The 22099-nt window shown below is 40.6% G+C and overlaps 2 protein-coding genes across 6 annotated transcripts in view; both read left to right on the forward strand.

Moving 5' to 3' along the window:
* The window catches only part of USP15 (ubiquitin specific peptidase 15), a 59683-nt gene extending 48524 nt beyond the window's left edge, over positions 1 to 11159 (forward strand). For both annotated transcript variants that reach the window (XM_056845925.1, XM_056845926.1), the window contains 7 exons: positions 1448 to 1720; positions 2388 to 2458; positions 2707 to 2822; positions 3818 to 3967; positions 6303 to 6406; positions 6488 to 6576; positions 9291 to 11159. In XM_056845925.1, coding sequence (XP_056701903.1) covers positions 1448 to 1720; positions 2388 to 2458; positions 2707 to 2822; positions 3818 to 3967; positions 6303 to 6406; positions 6488 to 6576; positions 9291 to 9476 — 989 coding nt within the window. In that variant the 3' untranslated portion in view covers positions 9477 to 11159. The remainder of the gene's footprint in view (positions 1 to 1447; positions 1721 to 2387; positions 2459 to 2706; positions 2823 to 3817; positions 3968 to 6302; positions 6407 to 6487; positions 6577 to 9290) is intronic.
* A 6332-nt stretch (positions 11160 to 17491) lies between these two features.
* Positions 17492 to 22099, forward strand: part of MON2 (MON2 homolog, regulator of endosome-to-Golgi trafficking) — a 63911-nt gene continuing 59303 nt past the window's right edge. For all 4 annotated transcript variants that reach the window (XM_056847633.1, XM_056847634.1, XM_056847635.1 and 1 more), the window contains exon 1: positions 17492 to 17621. In XM_056847633.1, coding sequence (XP_056703611.1) covers positions 17511 to 17621 — 111 coding nt within the window. In that variant the 5' untranslated portion in view covers positions 17492 to 17510. The remainder of the gene's footprint in view (positions 17622 to 22099) is intronic.

Below are 22099 nucleotides of genomic sequence, written 5' to 3' on the forward strand. Positions count from 1 at the left end.
GAAACCTCTCAGTCTTGAAGATGTATAGCCATATGTCTGTTCTGGTAACTTTGTTATCATGCTAATATGATAATCTGATCCTTGAGACCCCTTTCAATCCAGTTTCAGGCCAGGCTGTGGGGCAGAGATGGCACTGGTGGCCTTATTAGATGATTGTCTTCTAAATGTAGGTAAAAGCTTTGCCTCTCTACTGTTTTTACTAAACTTATCAGCAGCCTTTGACACAGTGAACCATGCCATCCTATTGGGACATTTGGACATAGAAGTAGGGATTAAGGGATGTGTTTTGGATTGTTTCTTATGGGCAGGACTCTGAAGGCTGCTGTGGGGGACAAGTTTTCTACAGTGTGGGAAATGCCTTGTGGGGTTTGGCAAGGTTCAGTCTTCTCCCCCATGCTTTTCAATCGAGAGAAATCATTTGGGGTTTGGAGTAAGGTGACAACCAGCTCTACATTTCTTTATCCAAATCACCTGGTGACCCTAGAGTGTCTGAACCAATGACTGATTGCTGTAGTTGAATGGCTAAGGGTAAAAAAGCTGAAACTGAATCCTGACAAGATGGAGGGAATGTTGATTGGGAAGGCTGAGGACCTGAAAGACATCCTCCCCCACATGCTTTTGATGGGGTCCAGTTGTCCCTTGCTGACTAGGTTAGCCTATGGTGATTCTGAACCCAGCTTTATTGCTGAAGAAGCAAGCTGATACAGCTGCAAAAAAGGCATTACAGACACTCCATTGGCTACTGATCCATTACCAGGCTCGATTTAATGTTCTAACTATCGTATACAAAGCCCTTAATGGTGTTGGACCAACGTACCTACAGGGCTACCTCTCCTGCTATGTTCTGCTGCAACAGCTTTGCTCATTAGCGCGAAGCTTCTGAAGGTAGAGCCTTCTGAAAATAGGTAAAATTGACAACTGTCTGTTCTTGCACATTTTCTGTCGTGGCTCCCACATTATGGAATGGTCTGCCTGTGACTGGTTAGGAACACGCCCCTGCTTCTGTCATTTTGCCAAATGTGGAAAACAGAATTGTTCGGAAGGCCATTATTCTAGAGGGAGCCAAGCTGTGGTGTAATGGATCAGCTCTGGAAGTGACCTGTATTAGGGATGATGCATTTTTTTTCTTCCAGTTTCTTCCCAGCTCCACTGTATTAGGTGGTTTTACTAGGAATATGTGCTGTTGGACTCAGATGGTATCAAATTTTATAGTCTGCTTGCTGACTGAATAGCTTTATTTTACTAGGAGTCTTTGCTGTTAAGTGTCAAATGTTAACATACTTTCCAATTGGTATACTGACTGACTGAATAGTTACATCATACTTGTAATCCACCTTGAGTCTCAGTGAAAAGGGTGGACTATAAATGAAAATAAAATAAAAGTAAATAAATTGCTATTTGAATAAGAAGTGCTGTCAGTTTCATTGGAATGTATCCTTCATTCCAGGTGAAATGGAAACAGATGAACAAGATGATGAATCAAGCCAGGATCAGGAACTTCCTTCTGAAAATGAAAACAGCCAGTCAGAAGACTCTGTTGGAGGAGATAATGACTCTGAGAATGGGTTGTGTACAGAGGACTCCTGCAAGGATCATCTTATGGGGCACAAGAAAAGACTATTCACATTCCAATTTAACAGCTTAGGCAATACTGATATCAATTATGTGAAAGATGATACCAGGCACATTAGATTTGATGACAGACAACTTAGATTAGATGGTAAGTTTTACAATGAAATAAATTTTATTCTGCTCAATTGTGTTGTTGGATATTACTTTACATTAACATATCTGCTGGCTATGTTGATCCTATTTCCAAAACCTTAACTGACCTTTTTAACCTTAACTGTCTGTATGATCTAGCCTAGTCTTTGCACTTGATGAAAGTCAGGTTCACATTTATATGGAGGAAAGGGCAGTAGGATAATGTAGTGGTTAGATGGAGTAGGATCTAGGAGGACCAGATTCAAACTTGTGCTTGGCCATGAAGCTTCCTGAGTAACCTTGAACCAGCATTTCTCTTTTTTTCTTTCAACTTCCTCTACTTTGCAGGATTTTTATGATATTTGGGGAGGGGGGATGACGTATACTACCCTGAGCTCCTTGGAGGAGGGTGAGATAAAAAGGTACTAGGTAAATAAGGATGCCACACTTGGCAAATGCTTATCAAGTTTTGCCCCTGTTCTTCACAACTCACTATTAGAATTTCATGGTATACTATATAATGATCCAGCTGCATTTAATGTTGAATGGTTAAAAAAAATTACACAATTTTCTTAGAAGAACTTATAACAGTGATTTAGTGCATTTTGGTTATTAGTCAGCATGACCAAATATAAATGAATTTGATATTTTATTTAAAAAGAAGCTTGTACTTTGCTTTTTAGAAAGATCTTTCTTGGCTTTGGACTGGGATCCTGAAGTTAAAAAGAGATACTTTGATGAAAATGCTGCTGAGGTATGTGGGTTTTAGTATATATGTAGCAGTATTATAAATAATCAAAATGTGTAAATGTTAGCTTCCACGAAGTGTGTCTTTGTGGATAATAAAGGCTTTATACGATTCATTTTAAATAACAGGGGCCTCTTGCCCTTTATGGGCTAGCTTTCCAAATGTAGCATGTAAATTATGTACTGTCAGAATGATATCACTAAAATTAGTTCTGCTTCATTTGTTCTCTTAACTCAAGAAATATTTCTCTGTAGGATTTTGAAAAGCATGAAAGTGTGGACTATAGACCTCCAAAAAAACCCTTTGTGAAATTAAAAGATTGCATTGAATTATTCACAACAAAGGAAAAACTTGGTGCTGAAGATCCATGGTAAGATCCAAAATGCAACCAATGGGCTGATGATGTTTCTCAGACTAGCGGGGAAAGAATATGCTGCACTTCTGCAGAGATCATGGCTGGAGACATAGAATAGTTTGCCTTTATATTTCCAAGCAGTAATTAATCTAAAACTCTAAGCAACAGCTGCACTTTACTATTAGACTGGTTATTGCACTGTACCCCTCACACGCACTAGATTTCCTTCCTCATTTGAGTGTGCATGATGTTCCTGCATGTTCTAGAAAAAAAATCTGACTAAAATTATCATGAATGCTAAAATGAGGCATTCTGCTGGACTGGAAATTATGTAATGATCCCAAGAATCCCTGTTGCTGGAAGTTGTCAGGCAAGAAAGATAATATTAACCCTACTGCAGCATTACCTAAAAGGAACTCATTTTACATTTTTGCATGGGCATATCAGACAGCCATTAATTTCCATAGAAGAAGAAAAAGGTCCACCTGGGGGCTAAACTGGTCTTTCCCTAGTACTAGATCTCAGAGTTGAGTTCTTGACTTCTCCCTGTGGTGCGAGGCACAATGGGCATGATCCCAAGGCCAGCTCCAAATCTTTCTCTTGGTAACATCCCGAGGAAGGTGAGAGAGAATTAAATCTGAATAAGACATTGCTTCTTCAGTCTGTAAGAGCAATTGTATCTTTCACAGATAAGTTTGAGAGCTACACTTGATAGCTAGAGGAAATATGCAGGCCAGAGAAAATACAGTCTTAATGAGCATATGTAATTATTTAACTTTCCATTCACGTACTACAAGTAGCAGAGCGTTCAGGTTCCTTAGTCTTCAGATTAACTGGAGGCAGTACGCCTCTCCAGTACAGGCAGTTAATTAATAAAACACTCTGAAATGTTTGCTTGTGTAATGTCACAAAAATGCCATGTATTTTGGGGGGCAATCATGCACAAACATTAATGAGATCACCGCAACTTAGCATAAACAAGAATTTGACATGAATTTGTCTTCTTCTAGGTATTGCCCAAACTGTAAAGAACATCAGCAAGCTACCAAAAAACTGGATTTGTGGTCATTGCCACCAGTATTGGTGGTACATCTAAAACGTTTTTCTTACAGCAGATACATGAGAGATAAATTGGATACTTTGGTTGACTTTCCGATAAAGTAAGAGAATGTATCAGTTCACTGAAAGTTAGCTGTAATATTTACATTGGGTATAATGTTAAGTATGCTTCTAGGAGAGAGCAGAATTCACTGTTTAATTTGTATCTTGATCTAGTGGGAATGCAGCTACACATCTTCCAGCGGGTAATCTAGATGGAGGATGGAGCGTGAGAAAACCTGTATGAAATACAGTGTCTTGTTCAGTGTCTTGTTCAGTGTCAAGTGTCTTGTTCAAATAAATAATAGTTGTGGTTCTTGTAGGTTATCCGGGCTGTGTGACCGTGGTCTTGACACTGACAGACTTTCCTTCAGTGTTACTCCTCTGAAGATGCCTGCCACAGCTGCTGGCGAAATGTCAGGAAAGAAAATACCAAGACCACGGTCACACAGCCCGGATAACCTACAAGAACCAATGAACTCTGACCGTGAAAGCCTTCGACAAAATATTAGTTGTATTTACCATGTCTAGAGTCTAGGTTATCTCAGCTATGTCCTTTGCTGATGATGTTTCACTGACTTTGTTGCAATGTGCTCATAACTGTTTCTTCATTAAAAAAATTAACCCTCTGTTTCCCTAACAATGGATTATTCCGTCAACAAAACCTTCCCCAGTTTTGTCAGCATGTCTCCTCTCTTCTGCTTCCTACATCTCTTGGTGATCTTGTCTAAAACCTGATGTTGTGACCTTTTACAAATAAAAACTGATAGGAAACATGCAGTTGTCCCCCCAAAAAAGATCAAACATCAAATAGCACAAGCCAGATGAGATAACTTTGCTTGGTGTGGTAGCCTTTTTTTTTTGTTTTGTATTAGTCTACCTATTTGTACTGCCCTTCTTCCTAGGAATTCAGGGTGGCATATGTAGATCACTTATTTTCCATGCTAACAAACACCCTGTGAAACAGATTGAGAGTGTGAGTGACTGGTCCAAGGTTACTCAGTGAGCTTTATGGCAGAGGTTTCAACCTGAGTTGAAAGCCGACACTAACCTCTACATTGTACTGGCTCTCTTCACTGCTCTCCCAGATGGCCTGCACAATAGCTTTACTCCAAGATCTCAAGAACCACACAGCTAGTTCAGTGTGCCTTAGAGGCTGTGATTGTGTAACATGAAAGCCCTCTAGCCAGCATAGTGGTTACAGGAAGCAACAAGTAGAGAAAACCAAAAGGGGAAGATGGACCATGTGTTCTAGTTGGATGGCTTACCAGTTATGTGTCTTGAGTTGCACTCTTATTTTACTGCCTCTCTTGTATCCCTCCCGCTACTCCCAGGAAATGGGAACTTAAAGATAGTGTGGGGAAATGAAACTGAAATCAGTGTGCAGCTGCAGACACTGCAGTGCTGCCAGATCTGGTCTAATCAGTTCGGATCAAAAAACTGGAGGAAATTTCATTTGGATTTGTTAATCTTCCAAGGTTAATTAACAGGGCATGTTTCACTTGGATCTTGATAAGGTTCATTCCAAACCTATATCGCTGTTGTCGTTGTTGAAATCTCGATATTGTAGTGTAGTATCTGAGCAGTGTCAAACCTTGAGGTTTAGAGGTATACTTTCAAGTTAAATAGCCCTGTATTTAATGTTAAATCTTTTCTGGTCGATTAAATTGCCAGCACAATGCTTATTACTCAGAAGTAATATAGCTGGCCATGTGCATAAAAGTGAGCTTCATCTGGTTTTCTTAAATGATGCTGTTAATTTAGCAATTGCCTTCAAAGCCTAAATCAGATCATCTTCAGGGGTATTGTAAGAATGCTTTTGTTGGCATATAGCCTGGGTGGCCAGATTTAGGGTATATGGAGGAACTGAGTTTGTTTTGGCCTTTTAACTCTGTTTAGAGCTCTTATCTGTGTAATGTGTTATATTAATGCATAATATGGTATATGTAGTATTTGTTTTTGGAAAATGGTATAACGTACTCAGAGCTAGGGGAAGGTCAGAATTAAAATTTAATTAAATGGCTTTATTCTTGATTATATGAACTTTTCCCCAGTATGTTCAAGGCTCTTAAATGCATTTATGCCAAGTGAAATCCCTATTACTTTAAATAAAGATTTACAAAGAATAATTTACTAAAGTGAAGGAACTGTGGTAACTTTATCATTCTCCTAGAATTAATGTGAACAGGGCCTATCTGTTTGAGGCTTACCATCTCCTCCTTTAGGGGCAAGGATGATATATTTAAATTCTTGATGAACACCAATTAAATGAACGCTTAAACTCTCCACATTTTCAGTATGATTCATTATCTCTGTTTTAGGTTTAGAGTCAGGCATTACAGTAACATATAATGTATAGACCTGTTCATCACAAATGTCATTTTTTCTTTAAAACAGTGATTTAGATATGTCAGAGTTCCTTATAAATCCAAATGCTGGGCCTTGCCGATATAACTTGATTGCTGTGTCCAACCACTATGGAGGCATGGGAGGAGGACATTGTAAGTAATATATATGTGTGATGTCTTGTTGTGATCTGTTATCAAAGCTGTCAAGTAAAACTTTTTTCCCCCATATCCTAGACACTGCTTTTGCAAAAAATAAGGATGATGGGAAGTGGTATTACTTCGATGATAGTAGTGTGTCCACCGCATCGGAGGAACAAATAGTGGCAAGTAATTTTTTTTCTTAAAACAAGAAAATAATTGTTGTCCATGAGCAAACCTGAATGCAGTTCAGATATGTCTTTGACTAAAACTACTATTTATGGTATAGTATAAAATAGCAGTGGTTCCAAAAAAGTATGCAGTATTTTAGCAGAGCTTAGTACTTTTCTTATACAACATGTAAAAAAAAGATTTGCAAAAATTCAATGCTTTACAGTATAAGATAGTCCCAAAAGTGATGAATGACTAGTCTATAAATACTAGTATGCATTTCAGTCATGCAATTTAAAAAAAGAACGAATGCAGAAGCCTTTAAATCACATTTGAAAAGTTCAGAATATCCCATGTGAGGCACACCTACATCACATCAGTTTACTGTAGTTCATTTGGCTTTTACCCTTATGCAGGTCACTGAGTCTATGCTGTTCAGCAATCCTTGCTTAGCAGATAAGAAACAAATGCACTGTAGTGATTCCTATGATTTAGTGATGGTTTTTGGAACCACTGATCATTACGTCACATCTAAAAGGACCAGTTGTGAATTTGGGATCTTCTCTGTATCAGTTTTGTTAATTCCAGAATTGATGCAAAGCTGTTGTTCCTGGATCCTCCTCCCATTCTACACATGATCAGTGAGAAAAACTGGAATCTTGAGGGTGCAGAAAAGCAATACAGTGTGTACAGACAACCAACTGGACTCCAGGTGTTGCTGCTCAGCACTCAGCTGATGCACTTGGTGTCTACATCTCTGGCACTGGGTAGAGACAAGACATGGGAGTGAAGAGAGGGGTGGTGTGAGGAGAGCACATAACCATCCAATGGCAAGCAGTCAGGGAAATGAGATGGTATGAAGAAGAGTTGGTTTTTGTATGCCGTCTTTCTCTACCTTTTAAGGAGAATCAAACCGGCTTACAATCTCCTTCCCTTCCTCTCCCTACAACAGACACTGTGAGGTAGGTAGGACTGAGAGAGTTCCGAGAGAACTGTGACTAACCCAAGGTCACCCAGGTGGCTTCATGTGGAGGAGTGGGGAAATCCAACCCGGCTCACCAGATTAGAGTCCACTGCTCCTAACCACTACACCACGCTGAAAGGGAATGGCAACTGCCAGAGTATTCAAGTAGTTTTGGCATTGCATGTGGTTCCTGGTTTCTAATTGCCTGTAGCACTCTGCTAAGCACTGCACTGTCAGCCTGGAAAATGCTTTTATTTATTATTTATGTCTTTGGTTAGTTTTTTATGTTCCACGAGATAACTTTTCAATTAATTACTTATCTAACATTCTATCTAAGATCCCAGATATTTTGTCCTTATTCAAGATGTTTTCCTCCCTGTTGCTCATTGACTTGCAGCCAAATTAGATTCTTAGCCAGCTATTTTATCCAGTGTCCAGTATATGGTACTAGTATATCAAGATAGAATTACACTTGGAGAGAAAAGCTTTCTCCAAGAGAAGCTAACTATATTGCTATCATTTGGAAAACCAAGTCTTTAAAAAAAATTAGTACATGCAGACTTAAAAATAAATGGAATAATTTTTATGGCTATAACAGAATATTTTATTCATGGTCAGGGAAATTTAAGAGAAAGCTCAGGTTGAATTTATCCAGAAGCCTGGCAAGATTCTGTAATAAGCATTTTTCTTTTTCCCCTGCCTTCTTTATTCTTCAGGAAAAGTATAGATAAATAGAATAAAGAGAAGCAATAGATTCACAGATAAATTCCACTTGTAAATAGCACTGTTTTGGTTGCCGTTTAAGATGACCATACATACAAGCAGATTTTCAAAATATTGTTGAGAAAAAGTGGAAATTGTACCTTTTGTATTTTAGTGCTGTTACTTTCCTCAGCAGAAAATATTAATTACAGTTGGCTAGCAGATCAAGTGAAGTATGCACATTTTCTATCTAGTCAGCGTGGTGTAGTGGTTAAGAGCAGCAGACTGTACTCTGGAGAACTGGGTTTGATTCCCCACTCCTCCACATGAGCAGCAGGTCCTAATATGGTGAACCGGGTTGGTTTCCCCACTCCTGCATATGAAGCCAGCTGGGTGACCTTGGGCTAGTCACATTTCTCTCCGCCCCACCTACCTCACAGGGTGTCTATTGTGGGAGGGGAGGGAAGGCAATCATAAACCGCTTTGAGCCTCCTTAAAAGGTAGAGAACCGCTGGGGATAAAAACCAACTCTTCATCTTTAAATTTGTTTCTTCTCTGCTACATCTCCCCATAGATCTGACCCTGCTATCACAGAATAGTTTTCATCAGTCCCTTTCACAGCCCGTCGACATACCATTTGTGCTTTGGCTTAAATTTCTTGCTTCTGCTTGAGGACTTTTAATGTCCTTTGCTCTCACTTTCCCTTCTCATTTTTCCTTCAAAGCATCTTGCATCCCACATACACACACATCTTGCAACCTGACCAATCCCAATGCTCAGAGAATTTATTGTAGCTTCAGTGTTGCTGTCTTGGTAGCTTGCTGCAGCTTGAATTTGCATTTGAATAAGAGCAAACTCTGAACTGGATGCTGAGGTGACAGCTTCACCTTGCCTCAGTGTTCAGGTCAGCTGAGTTTTCTGGGAGATCAGAATTTATAAATCTAAAATTGAAACCCTAAAAAGAGATCTATCATCAGTTCCTGCAGTAAGACTTTGAACAAATGCAAATAGAAAGACATTGCTTTTGATAATATGAAACATATTCTTTTTCTTATTTTACAGTCCAAAGCAGCCTATGTGCTTTTTTACCAGAGACAGGACACAATCAGTGGAACTGGCTTTTTCCCTCTTGACCGGGAAACAAAACAAGGTGCTTCTGCTGCCACCGGCATTCCATTAGAGAGTGATGAAGACAGTAATGAGAATGAGAATGATATAGAGAATGAAAATTGTATGCACACTAACTAATGGAAAACCTAGAAGCCATACAGAGAAAAAAAACTTTGTGGGAGATATCTATCAAAACAGCAAAATTACCCACCAAATTAAAAATAAAATCTGAGATGGAAAATTTCAGATGACAGAATGTAAATCCTTGTTACATTTTAACTTGTGCAGTACTTGAAGTGAAACACAATGAAAAACATTAACAGAATTTGTCTCTACATACCTTTAAAATCTTGTATTCACAAGCTATATATAGGAAATCACAAATAAACCCCTTTACAGTTTCTGCTGCAGTTTGGATGGATTATGGTTTCTTTTTTGATGCAAGTTAATATCAACTCTTTGTGAATTTGGTCTTTTGTGTTAACATCGCAAGAATATTACTGCAGAGTCTGGATTTTGGGATGGGTATGTCTATATACCTGTAACAAATATTGATTTGCCTAATATATGTGATACATAAGTGCAGCAGTATTCTTGGAACACCAAATTTTTCAAGTTTCTCCCTGAAATAAATGTTGACTTAAAATAAATAACCATCAACAAAATCATGAGAAAACAACTCAAAAAGGTGTTTTAACCTTTTGTGGTATAAGTAATCATCCAGAATATTATGTTCATCTTACTGCTGCTGTGGAACAGGTTCTGGATTTCATGCTGCATTAAGGAATTGAATTTTTCAATTAAATGTAAGTATCCCTCATTGCTTGTTGGATCTACTTTGTAAACATAATTCCTGTTACCTTGCTTATAAGATGTGCGTAACTTTAATCTGGTGTCAGTCCAAAAATTTTAATTGTGCTGTAAGTCCCTCCCCCCATTTTTGGTAGTTTGTCAACTCACAAACTACATACAGTGTAATAGGGTCTGATTTTTAATAGTAAATTGTATTCATAGTAACGACTGTGCATCAAACTTAGATGACTTTTCCATATAACTTGCCTTCAAATTGTTAATGGACAACTGGTTTAAAGGTAGGTCTGTTAATTTTTCATGTGTGTTCTTGGTGGAATTCACCATAGCCTTACATCTTATCTCAAAAGGTAACTTGTTATAGAAGAATTGGCATTTGCATGTTCAAGAGTCAGAACCTGTACAGTAAGTAGATAAAGCATACACACCTTGAATTGGATTTAAATTACCCATGTTCAAGGAGTCTGGGATGCCAAAAATAAGTGTTGACAGTTTGAAACATTTTTTATTTGCTGCTTTCCCTTTGATATAGTTGGAAGAATGTATTGTTGATTCATATACAATACTGCCTTTGATAGGAGAACTCCCTATGCGTGGAGGCACACTTCACATATCTACTACCTGAAATCCCACCATTGTTAAAGCAAAAAGTATGATCTTCACTTGAACTAATCAAATACAATAGGTTATAAATTGTGTATTGTAAATAAAGTTCACTCTGTGAGTGCACATTTTGGTAAATTATTTATTTATGTTAGCATTGAAAAGTTTAAAATTGCATTTGACCAGGATAAAAATTAGGTTTGTGGACATGGCTTTGCTTTATACTTTGATATTAAAAGCTGGTGTTTCATCCTGGTATTTTAAAGCTGCTTTCTGTTTTTTTAAATGTAAGCTAGCCTCCTGCATGACAGAGGTTAAAAATTGTCTGCACTTGAGTTCACTTCGGTTTACATTTGAAATGCGCATGTTTTATTTATACAAATTTCAATAAAGCTATTCAAGGCCTTACTTAGTCTTCTCGGTTTCTTACAAAGCTTTGGGAATGTGTTCACCATTGTGATAGCTTACATTGCTGTGGGCTGCAAAACCAACACTGAGAGTCATGTTTTAAGCAACTGGATACAATTAATGAAGCTACCAAGTTTTCAGACATTTTGAAATACCCCTAAGAGTTGACTCAAAGCCTTAGAAGTATGGTGGCACAGTTCTTCCTGGAGTGTTCTACTTCAGTGTTCAGTATCTCAGAAGTGTCTGCAAAAGCTCAGCACACTAAACTTAGAATACTTCTCTTTGCCCTGCTATCTTTCCAACTACAGGAGGGGTTTTTATGTAGGTATGCATTCACATTCGACCTAAAAAAAAAAAAAAGTAAAAAAATTGGACAAGAAGGTGCAAACAGCACTAATTTATGGTGGTTGTTACCCCTGGGTCCTGTTATTCTAGCTTATGTTTTGGTCGGCGGCAGGCAAGGAACTGAGGAGAGAAGGGATGCCCCGCCCGGGAGCACGCGGGGGATTTCGGCGCGAACGCTGGCCCCGCCTGCTAAGGGGAGGGGCATCCCCAATTCGAGGTCTAAGGCTAGTAAAAGTTTTCCGGCGGCAGGCCTGCGCGCAGGCGCAGTCCCACGTGTGTCTGCACCGAAGACGTCAATGAACAGCAGTTACAGGTAAGTGCAACTCTGTTTTTTGAAGAGGGTGGTTCACATGCTGGTATGATAAGGTGTCCATTTTACCTATAGAATCACTGGCTTCTTACAAGGATCTGGTCATTGCAAGTCAACCATCACATGGCTTCATCCAGAAGAACATCTTGTCAGGATAAAAGGAACATATTTACTGTGAGTGATTCAGAAGATGCACCTCTCTCACTTCTGTATCCAGCTGATGTTGAGTAGAAATTCCATAATATATTTTGCTGCTGTTTCTCACCATTGTGTTCATCAAAGGGTGGAAGGATAAGCCACAGCTGACTAGTTTGGGACTACATCTCACTTAGATAAGGACAAACAAACTAGTACCCTACAGAAGAACACATTCAGGTGTCATGTGAAACATGCTTTCCTACTAGAGAGAAAGGTAATATTCAAGGTAAATCAAATTGCTGGCACACACTTGGAATACTACCTCCAGTCTGGGCATCGTTTAGTGTGGTGACTGTTTTTTTTTTAAAGACAACAAACCTTTTTAGGCTGTCCTCTGATTACCATATACATCAAGGCTTGAGAAATAAAATTGGACTTCAGAATACTGTAGCAATTTCTCATAAATGGTAACACAGGTACAACTGTGTTCATAAAGTGAAAAAGCATGGGTTGAGAAACAGAATTTTCTGATTATCATATTTTGCTGTGCCTAGACAGGTGGACTAAATTATGACTATGAGCACAGATGGTAAACGGAATGGAATTAAACAGATTAATGGGTGGGGGATAGATATATCAATGGCTACTACCCACAGTGACTGAAGGAAACCTCCATACTCAGAGGCAAAAACCTCTCAATACCTGTGCTAGGAGGCAACATCAGAGAAATGCTTTAGCCTCTATGTCCTGTTAGTTGGCCCTCCAAGGCAGCTGCATAGCCACTGTTTGAAAAAGAATGCTGGATTAGATGGACCACTAGCCTTATTCGGCAGGGGACTTGTGTTCTCGGGAGCAATGTTCCAATGAGAAAATGTTGACAGAAATTTAACATCCCATGAGACTTGCAAAAAAGTGACAGATCGATATTTGTTTTCCTTAACTGGAGAAGATAGCTAGTGACCATAGACTATTTTTTAACACTAAATGTATTTGTGCATTATAATGTGACAGAAGGAGATCATAACAGCACCTTCTGACAACACCAAACTTGGAAATAGTATGCTGTCTATACTTGATATTCCTGAAGTAGGCAGTAGTGTAGAATACAATAGATCCAGGCAAGTAGAGGATGATGAAGGATGGAAGCTAGCTATTACATTTGGCTGATTATAATACACTGGAGTATTATAGGTATGAGATCTGGTAAAGCAATGGTTATTTGCCCATGTAAGTGTACCCAATATAATTTGCTGTGCCTGCATTGGAGAATGAAGAATATAAAGCTCCTCAAATCCAAGTTCCTTATTTGCAGATAAACCAAGGAATTCCTGGGTGCCCCATGTTTGTGAGAACTTTGCACCAAAGAGCTTGTGAGAGTTAGGCTAGACATGCAGTTTGCATACTTTGTGTAATTACAATATCAGAAGCTTGGTTTGATGTGTAGAACAGTTCTCATCCTCATTTACCAGAGAAACAATGGGATTCTTGGGGGATGCATGGTGTAGTGGTTGGAATGTCAGACTAGGATCTGGGAGATTTGAATCCCCACTCTGCCATGGAAGCTTGCTGAGTGAGCCAGTTACACACAGCCTAACCCACCTACCAGTGTTGTTGAGGATAAAATAGAGGAGAGGACAATGATGTAAACGGTTGTTAGTGCCCATTCGGAAGATAAAGGGGTGATATAAGTAAAGTGCCCTGACCTGGATAGCCCGATCTCTGATGGGAGACCACCAAGGAAGTCCAGAGTCATGGTGCAGAGGCAGGCAATGGCAAACCACCTCTGAATGTCTCTTGCATTGAAAACCCCATGGGGTCACCATAAGTCAACTGTGACTTGATGGCAAAAAAAAAGGAAATGTTGAGGCTTGTACATTAAAAAGATGCAGGAGCCAAACACCCTGCTTGACCATATCCCAATTCCTTATTTGGGATGTACCTGCACTCTGATGTGTTAAATGTTTCTAGTACAGGAAGCAGATTCATACAACGGTATAGCCACCTGCATGAGGTGCCTGGAATGCAGTATCCAGATTTAGTCATCAATGAATTAATTCAGCATATGGCAGTGTAATGATGAACCACTAAGATGACTAGTGCAAAGAGGATCTTTTAAGCAGAGATTACCAGAGTTTGGTTTGCAGATTTTAGGGTAACATATGGATTGTTGGGTGTTTGTTTCTCTTTGTAGTGTGCACCTCTACTTGCTTATTTAAATTATTTGGAGCTATTTCCGTTGCCATGCTATTTGCATTTATATTCTGAGTGTGGTGCACTGTGATTGGAGTAATATTGGTTGATCTGTTGAGCTAATGTTTGGATACTTCAGCTTTCTACTGGTGACATTGCTGTTTATGGTACTTTGATCTCTTAACTCAGGGGTCTCAAAACTGCGGCTCCAGAGCCACATGCGGCTCTTTGGCTTGTTGAGTGCGGCTCTCCGAACTTGGTTCGGAGCCCCTGCTCTTGCACCCGCTCACACCGGCAGCCGGGCTGCGGAGCCGGCGCGCCTGAGAGAGAGAGAGCGGGTGAGCGGGTGTGCTGTCTTCCCCCACACACACCGTGGAGAATGGGCGGGTCCCCCTTTCCCTTGCCCTCAATGGTTGGGAGGCTAAAGCCTCCCCTCTAGCCGCGCAATTGCTGGGCGGGCGGCTCGGCGGTTCCTGCCCCCCCCCCATCAGCTGTTGGGCGGGGCGGGCTTCCTTTGGTAGACCTGGCCTCCGGCTGAGTCCCATTGGGAGCCCATGTCTACCCACTGGCTTTCTTGGCAGTAGACCTGGACTCCGAGGAGGGGAAAAAGTCCCCCTTCAGAAGCCAGGTCTACCAATTGGCTTCTATGGGCCTCCGAAGGCCAGGTCTACTGCCAAGAAAGCCAATGGGTAGACCTGGCCTCCCAATGGGGCTCAGCCAGAGGCCAGGTCTACCAATAGGCTTTTATGGCGGTAGACCAGGCCTCCAGACGAGGACTCCGGACGGGGAGGGGGAAATGGCAGGGACTTACAATTTAATTTTTATCAATAAATAAGATCACTATTAAGTATGATATCAAGTTTTATTCAGTGTACCTATAGTTTAATTAAGACTTAAAACTTCAATTAAAGTTTATTAAGTTAATAAACAGTGTACCTACCTATATAGTTTAAGTTTAAGAAATTTGGCTCTCAAAAGAAATCTCAATCTTTGTACTGTTGATATTTGGCTCTTTTGACTAATGAGTTTGCCGACCCCTGTCTTAACTGAATGTGAGGTCATCTCCTGCCAGCTTAGTAATAGTAGTTGCTACTATCAAAACTAATTAGCAAACATAGAGAGAAACTTTATACAGGAATTATAACGTCCATTTAAGTACAATGCTGGCACCATCATCAGTATTTTTGTATGTGTTTACCTCAGATACATTTAGGATTGGATTGCAAATCACAATTAAAAGTAAGTGGCAGGATGTTATTATAATTATTACAATAATTTTGGAGGCATGTGAGTAGCCCTGTTGAAGGCAGTCAGTTAATCATGTGCATAAATCATGCAGTTAATCATGTCTGTTCACAGGGCTGCTGCCGAGATGATGATTCTTGGAGGCTGCTTTTTATTTTAAACAAAGGCATCTCTGTCTGCAAAGTTTGGGTCTCAGGAGCCAGCGGATGCATGAAGAGAACTGAACTGCCATTTGTAGCATGGAGGAAGGGGTTCTTGTCTCCAGTGGGGTAGCAGTTCTTCAGATATCTGAAGAAATGAGATCTGTCTCACAAAAGCTCACGCTCAAATAAATATTATCAGTCACTAAGATGGCACTGGACTACTGTTTTGTTCTGTAGACATCAAGTGTGTACACTTGGCCAGCACTACTATACAGTCAATACCTTTCTGCAAGAGTGACTGACACTGTAAATTAGAAGAAGGGTTGGTTTTTATACCCCACTTTTCTCTACTTGAAAGCAAAGCAGCTTACAATTTCCTTCCCTTTCCCTCCCCACAACAGACACCTCATTTGGTAAGTGGGGCTGAGAGAGTTTGAAGAGAACTGTGACTAGCCCAAGGTTACCCAACAGGCTGCATGTGGAGGAGTGGGGAATCAAACCCGGTTTTCCAGATTAGAGTTTGCCGCTCTTAACCACTACACCATACAGGGGGGCCACTTCAATCATTAATCTGAAGAGTAGCTATGATTTCCTTATCAAAGTGAGAATCTAATAATATCCTGCAAGCATTCTTTTAGAGTAACTATGAACCCTTGTCAAAGGGATGAGTTTACGATATAAAGCTTAATAGGACGTGGCAGAAATGAAGCCTGCCATACTTTGACAGTTTTTTAAAAAATATTTTTTTAAAAACATACTTTAACAGCTTGACAAGCGTCTGATACTTGAGGTTCCTCTCGTTGCTACGCCTACGGTAATTAAATAACGCAGGTAACCCCCATTAAGTCCCCTTATTTTGGGTCAGGGCAGGCCCGAGGAAGTGACTCCGGCACCTCTAAAAATGAAATAGAGACAAGGAATGGGGATGTCCAGAAAGAGAGGCGCCCTGCCAGGACCCCCACCAGCTGGAATTTACTCACGTGATTCCACAGGTTGGCACGCTATGGGGGCTCGGGGCTGAGGCACTGTCCATCCCCCTGTGGTGCAGGCCAGAGCATTTGCCTCAAGGGAGGCTCTGCTCCTGCACAGTGGCAGACCTACATTTTGGGGGCCCTGAAGCTTGAACTGTTATGGGGGCCCCTTCGTAACCAGCAACAACAGGGCAACATCCAGCAAGGTCCAAAGGGCCTGGCTGCCCTTGCAAGGACCTTGAGGCCCAAATGGTGGAGAACAGAGTGGTGGGATGGAGTCCTTGAAAATGGGCCATACAGTGATGGAATAAAACTATAGAACTATTAAGCCGTGCATCAACAAAGGATTCCAGGATCCAGCTGCCAAAATATAGGCTATGAATAGATTCTGGTGAGCTCAGTAAGCCCTTACAGCTGGGGGTTCGAGTGCTGCAAGCCCCTGACAAAATTTTGAAATTTGACCAATTACAGGGACACTTTCAGGCCAGATGAAATGGGTATTAAAGTACTTCAACCCATTGGCTTATGAGTCTATCGCTAAAAAAAAACTCCATCGATTTTGTGGAGAAATTCACATTAAAAAAAAGTTGCTTCAGGGGGCCCCTCTGGGATGAGGGGGCCCCTGAAGCTTCAGCTTCATGAGCTTTACAACAGATCCGCCTCTGCTCCCGCAACGCTTGGGCCCCGCGCCCCTCAGAGCCCGCCGCTCCCCGAGCTTGCGGGACCGCAGCTCCCCAGCGAGCTCTCCCCGCGCCGCCCCGCCCCTTCCCGGGCCGCTGCGTGCGGAAGCGGGGCTGACGTGCGGCGGCGGCGCCCAGCATTGTGGGAGCGGACGTGGACGCGGCAGGGCCGGCCTGGGCACGCGCGGCCTTTCTCCTTCGCGGCGCCGCCGCCTTCCCCTCACGCCACCTCAGAAGACGGCGACGCTGGCTCGGGCGGCCTCCCCCTTGTCGGCGTCGCGTCGCTGCTGCTGCCGCCGCTCCCGCCGTTTTCGCAACGCGGCGGAGCTATGGCCGGCACCAGCAGTCCTGAGGCCGTGAAGAAGCTCCTGGAAAACATGCAGGGCGACCTGCGGGCCCTGAGCATGGAGTGCCGCAAGAAATTCCCGCCCGTCAAGGAGGTGAGGAGCCCTTGGGGAGAAGGGGGCCGGCGAGGGCCGACCCCGGGAAGTGCCTGTGGCGCTGTGCGAGATGGGGGTGTGTCTGGGGCAGAAAACTCGCTCGTGAACTCGTTGTGGTTCCTCCTGCGCCGGCACAGAATCGGCTTTGGAGGGGTCTGGGTGGGGGGAGAAGGGCGCCTCTTTGCTCTCCCTCCCGAACTGAACGCCGATCCGGCGCAGAACTCGGAAAGGATGGTTTGCATTGCAAAGTGTGTTGTTGTCCAAGTCCACCGCTTCCTGCTCTCTAGTCGAAAGGGTCTGGGGTTGCATCTCACTCTTTGAAGGCTTCGGTCTCTAGTGGACGAACTTTTTAGTACCTGGCCATGATGACTTTTTTCGATAACTTTTTCAGCACAGTTGACGTTTTCTCTGTACAGACATGCCTGAATGCTTTGGTTATCAGACAACTTCAACAAGTTGTAATTCCTCTTTGAAGGCTCGTGGTGGTTAAGGCCTGACAGACCGAAGCAGGTGTACTTTTTGCAATGTTTCCTTTTTTTGATTCTTATACATTTCAAACTTTCTTATTAATACATACAAAGGTTTCTTTGACATGCTTGATAAATAAACGTTTCAGGCTGTATTCGTGTAGTTAGCATGATACTTTTCAACTTTTCAACTAGTTAGTGGACTGGATCTCCCAGCTTTGGTAGCATATCAGAATTTTGAAAATGAGTGATAGCTCCGGAGTCTTTGCAGCTATCATTTCTCTGTTCTTGTGAGCTTGTGTGTGACAACAATTATGTCACCCACAGTTAGGTAATTCATGCTTCCATTGTCTGCTGTCCTTATCATAATGTGCAAAACTGATCAGTTACAGTCTTGCATATAAAATGTTGTTTGTGAACTGACAGATCCCCCAGCTCTAACGCTAAGGGTTTTCTTTTGCTCTTTTCACTAAAGGGCTTTGATAACATGGTGTGACATGGTTACTGTTAGTAAGGTATATCAGTATTTGAATGTGGTACCTCTGTGCATTTACATACTTTTGAGAATCTTTTACCATATATTTCTGTTACCTTATGCACCTATTCTAGTATATCAAGTTTTGAAACCTTAGGAGCATTGTGGATTAGTTAGGTAGAGGCTAACTTTTCAGTACTGTTATCCTGAAAAGTCTGTTTTAATAGTAAGATTTGTTGTGAGATCATAGTTCCTTGTAACAATTTTTTTTTGTTAGTTGAGGATGATTGATGCTTAGTGACTGATTGTTTGATATGCATAAGCATGGTCAATATAAACTAAGATTTCTTTTTGTAAAGTGAAATACTTTTAATGTTGAAGGTGAGATGTGTGAGTTAATCAGAAAATAGTGTTGGGCTTGACTTTAGCCATAATCCCTGTTTATGCCCATTATATTTTTGGAGATAATTTGTGTGTTTGTTTAATCCACTGTGACACCTTTCTGTCACTTTATTAATACACTGAATAGTTAGAAAGAGAGCTGCTAATACTTCATATAGTGCGTTCCAAGCCAGATATGTTGACGATCTAGTCAGTATGCATCTGAAGAAAGAGGCCAACTTCCTTTCCTTCTTGGAATGCTTTAATAATATGCAACTCCTGCCTGTTAAGCCAGAATCCAACTCACATCAGGGGATGGAATACTTCACCGAAATTCTGCTGTTCTCTTGTCTCCCCCTTCTGTTCACTAGAAGGCCACACAGTTTTTCTGCTGTTTGTAAAGAAAGATCTCTGAGTCTGTCACTTAAATCTGAGGTCTGTTTGTTTTAGGATATTGCCCTCTCCAGGCATATTTGATTGTGGAATCGTTTTAATTAAGTTAAGACATTTTAATGAATGCTATAACAGCTATTGCCAGCATAACGGGCCCCTTTAAGATGTTTATTTATTTATTTATTATTCACACTTATAGCACGTCCTCACTCCCGGCAAGCCGGGCTCATAGTGGGTTACAACATTATAATCGTAAAACATAGATTAAAAACATACTTTAAAACATGGGGGGGGGGAGGCAAATACTTATGTGCTGTCAGAAGACATTTTAACCGTATGTTAACATTAGCTGAGGTTGCAATGCTTTGCCGTGATTAGCATGAAGTTTATATGAATGCAGACCTAAAGATTGCTATACATTACATGGGTACAATAAACCTCTCTGGTAATAGTGGTTAAAGCGCTATTCATTTTATAAAAAGACACACTCTTAAGCTGTAAAATATGAATTAATAATACCCATTAAAAGTAGCCGTCATAAAAAGGTGTTTGAGGGTTATGGCATTATTGTGAATATTTTAGGACTCTAGAAAACTTGTACTGGATACATTTTGTGACTTGAACCCAAAACCTTCTGCACAAATGATTCACAGTATTTAGCTGGAATCTACCAGGTTCTAGTTTAGTGGGTTGGTTTGCCAGGCTGGCTGCAGTAGGTATTGCAGTCAGTTCCTCAGAAAGCGACAAAATGGAATGATTGACTGATCAGATGGAAGGCCAAGCAAGACATTTTCAGTGATGGTTTTCCAAAGAATTCTACTTACCTGTGGAAGCTTTCTCTAGTTTACTATAAAATGCTGAAGATCTTGGTATCAAGATGAGCTATTGTAGGAAGCTAGAAAATTGATAGTAATTGAAAAATATACATGTTTTAAAATGCTAAGGTAGAATAAAGTATAAATTGGATGATAGTTGTATTATGTTGCATATCTCTGTTGATAAACGTTGTGTTAAAAATAGAGTCGTCTTTGTTAGCCTGCAGTGCAGGCTTGCTTCTAAATTAGGATTGAACTGCATGGTACTAATTGCACAAAGAATGTTAACCAATTGTTTTAACCCACTAGTGAATGCTATTGAAAATGTTTCTTCATTAGTAGGAACAAGGCAGCAATTTTACTTTTAATATTGCATAACTGGTCTGATTTATTTTAGCAGCATGTAATTTATCAGGGTCTGTGGTCTACAGAAGAATAGAATGTATTGTGCAAAATTGGATATCCCCCCCCCCACATGTCTACTCAGAAATTCAATTTAGTTCACTAGGGCCTACTTCAAAGTAAGTGTGTATGGGGGAGGGATGTAGCCTTTAACTGATTTCACCTTCCATGGATTCTTAAAGTTATATATTGGAGTACATTGAAGAATGCCGTTGGACATTTGGGCTTATGAGAATGGCTTGAGTGGGGAACAGGAGCCCTTCCCTCTTATGCTGCAGCCCCAAGCAGGATCAGCCCCTGCAGGGCGTAAGAATTCTAGCAGTAAAATTGTGACAGCTTTTCCATCCTTGAAGGATGCATTGAAACCCTATAAACTAAAATGCTTCAGCTAGTAGTCAAATTTTGGCTTGCACGACAGAATCATTCAAACTTACATTAGCACCTAATATTCTGTAGATACGTAATGTTTCAGTTTGTGTAGCACTGGCATATGGCTATTTACTCGACTCAGACAGTTTGCTGTGTGGCTCCACCATCTCACAGCTACAATTTCATGGAGCCCCCATTCCTCTGTTTACTCACAGAAAGTCCAAATACCTTTAATCACCTTTTAAGAAAAATTAGCAATGTATTCGCATATGTGCCTATAGAAGCTTTTGGGATAGGAAGGTGTATTTAAAATGCCAAGTATACTTGAGAATTTTACCAGTAGTCTGTCCACCCACTGCATGGCTTAAGGAATCTTATTCTGTCCACCATTAGACTTTTGTTGGAAAAGCCTGGGTTGTATTTGTATGCTATAAAATATGGTGATTGGTCCTTTCTTCAAAAATTTATAGAGGTATAAAATCATGTGTGCTGTATTCAGCATTCATCACAACAAATCTGTATACCAAAAATGATGTTAGAATTTTTTTTCTATCAGAAATACTTTTTTTTTAAGTGTTGCTTTCTTAGAGCTCTTAAATTATATAGACCCCATATTTTTATTGTGATCAGGTGGTTTGACATCACAGTAATTCAGTTAGGTGATAGGAGCAAGCAAATTAGTTAACTTTTCTCTCTGTTGCCAATCTGCACAGACGGGTTATTTAGATTGTTATTTTATGCTGATGGTTTATCTTTAAGAGCAGTGCTTTTCTAGCAATCATCAGCACTCTGAATCTCAGCTAGGACTGCAGTTTTTAAAAAGGGTCAGGTTACTGTGAAGTATCTGCTGTCTAGGAGTACAGACTAAAAGCAGGCTAATAGAGACTGTGAGAAAGCAGTTGGGCCTTTTCAACCATAGACAAAACCTTAATTTTAATGAATTCCCTGCAAGCTGCAGGGAATGCAAGTTGGGTCTGGGGAGCCCAGATCTGAGCCCTTTAAAAATTGTTACATTTGGTTTGGGCCTAAGATGCATTGAAAATCCTTAAATTTTCTTCTACAGAAATGAAAGCAGTAACTTCTAGTTTTAAAAAGTCTACTAGTAAATTATTTATTGGTTCTGATCATATTGCTATGCCTAAATGTCACTGTTTGGTAAGGAAATTATTTTGGAAT

This window comes from Euleptes europaea, chromosome 3 (genome assembly GCF_029931775.1).
Source record: "Euleptes europaea isolate rEulEur1 chromosome 3, rEulEur1.hap1, whole genome shotgun sequence".
Lineage (NCBI taxonomy): Eukaryota > Metazoa > Chordata > Lepidosauria > Squamata > Sphaerodactylidae > Euleptes > Euleptes europaea.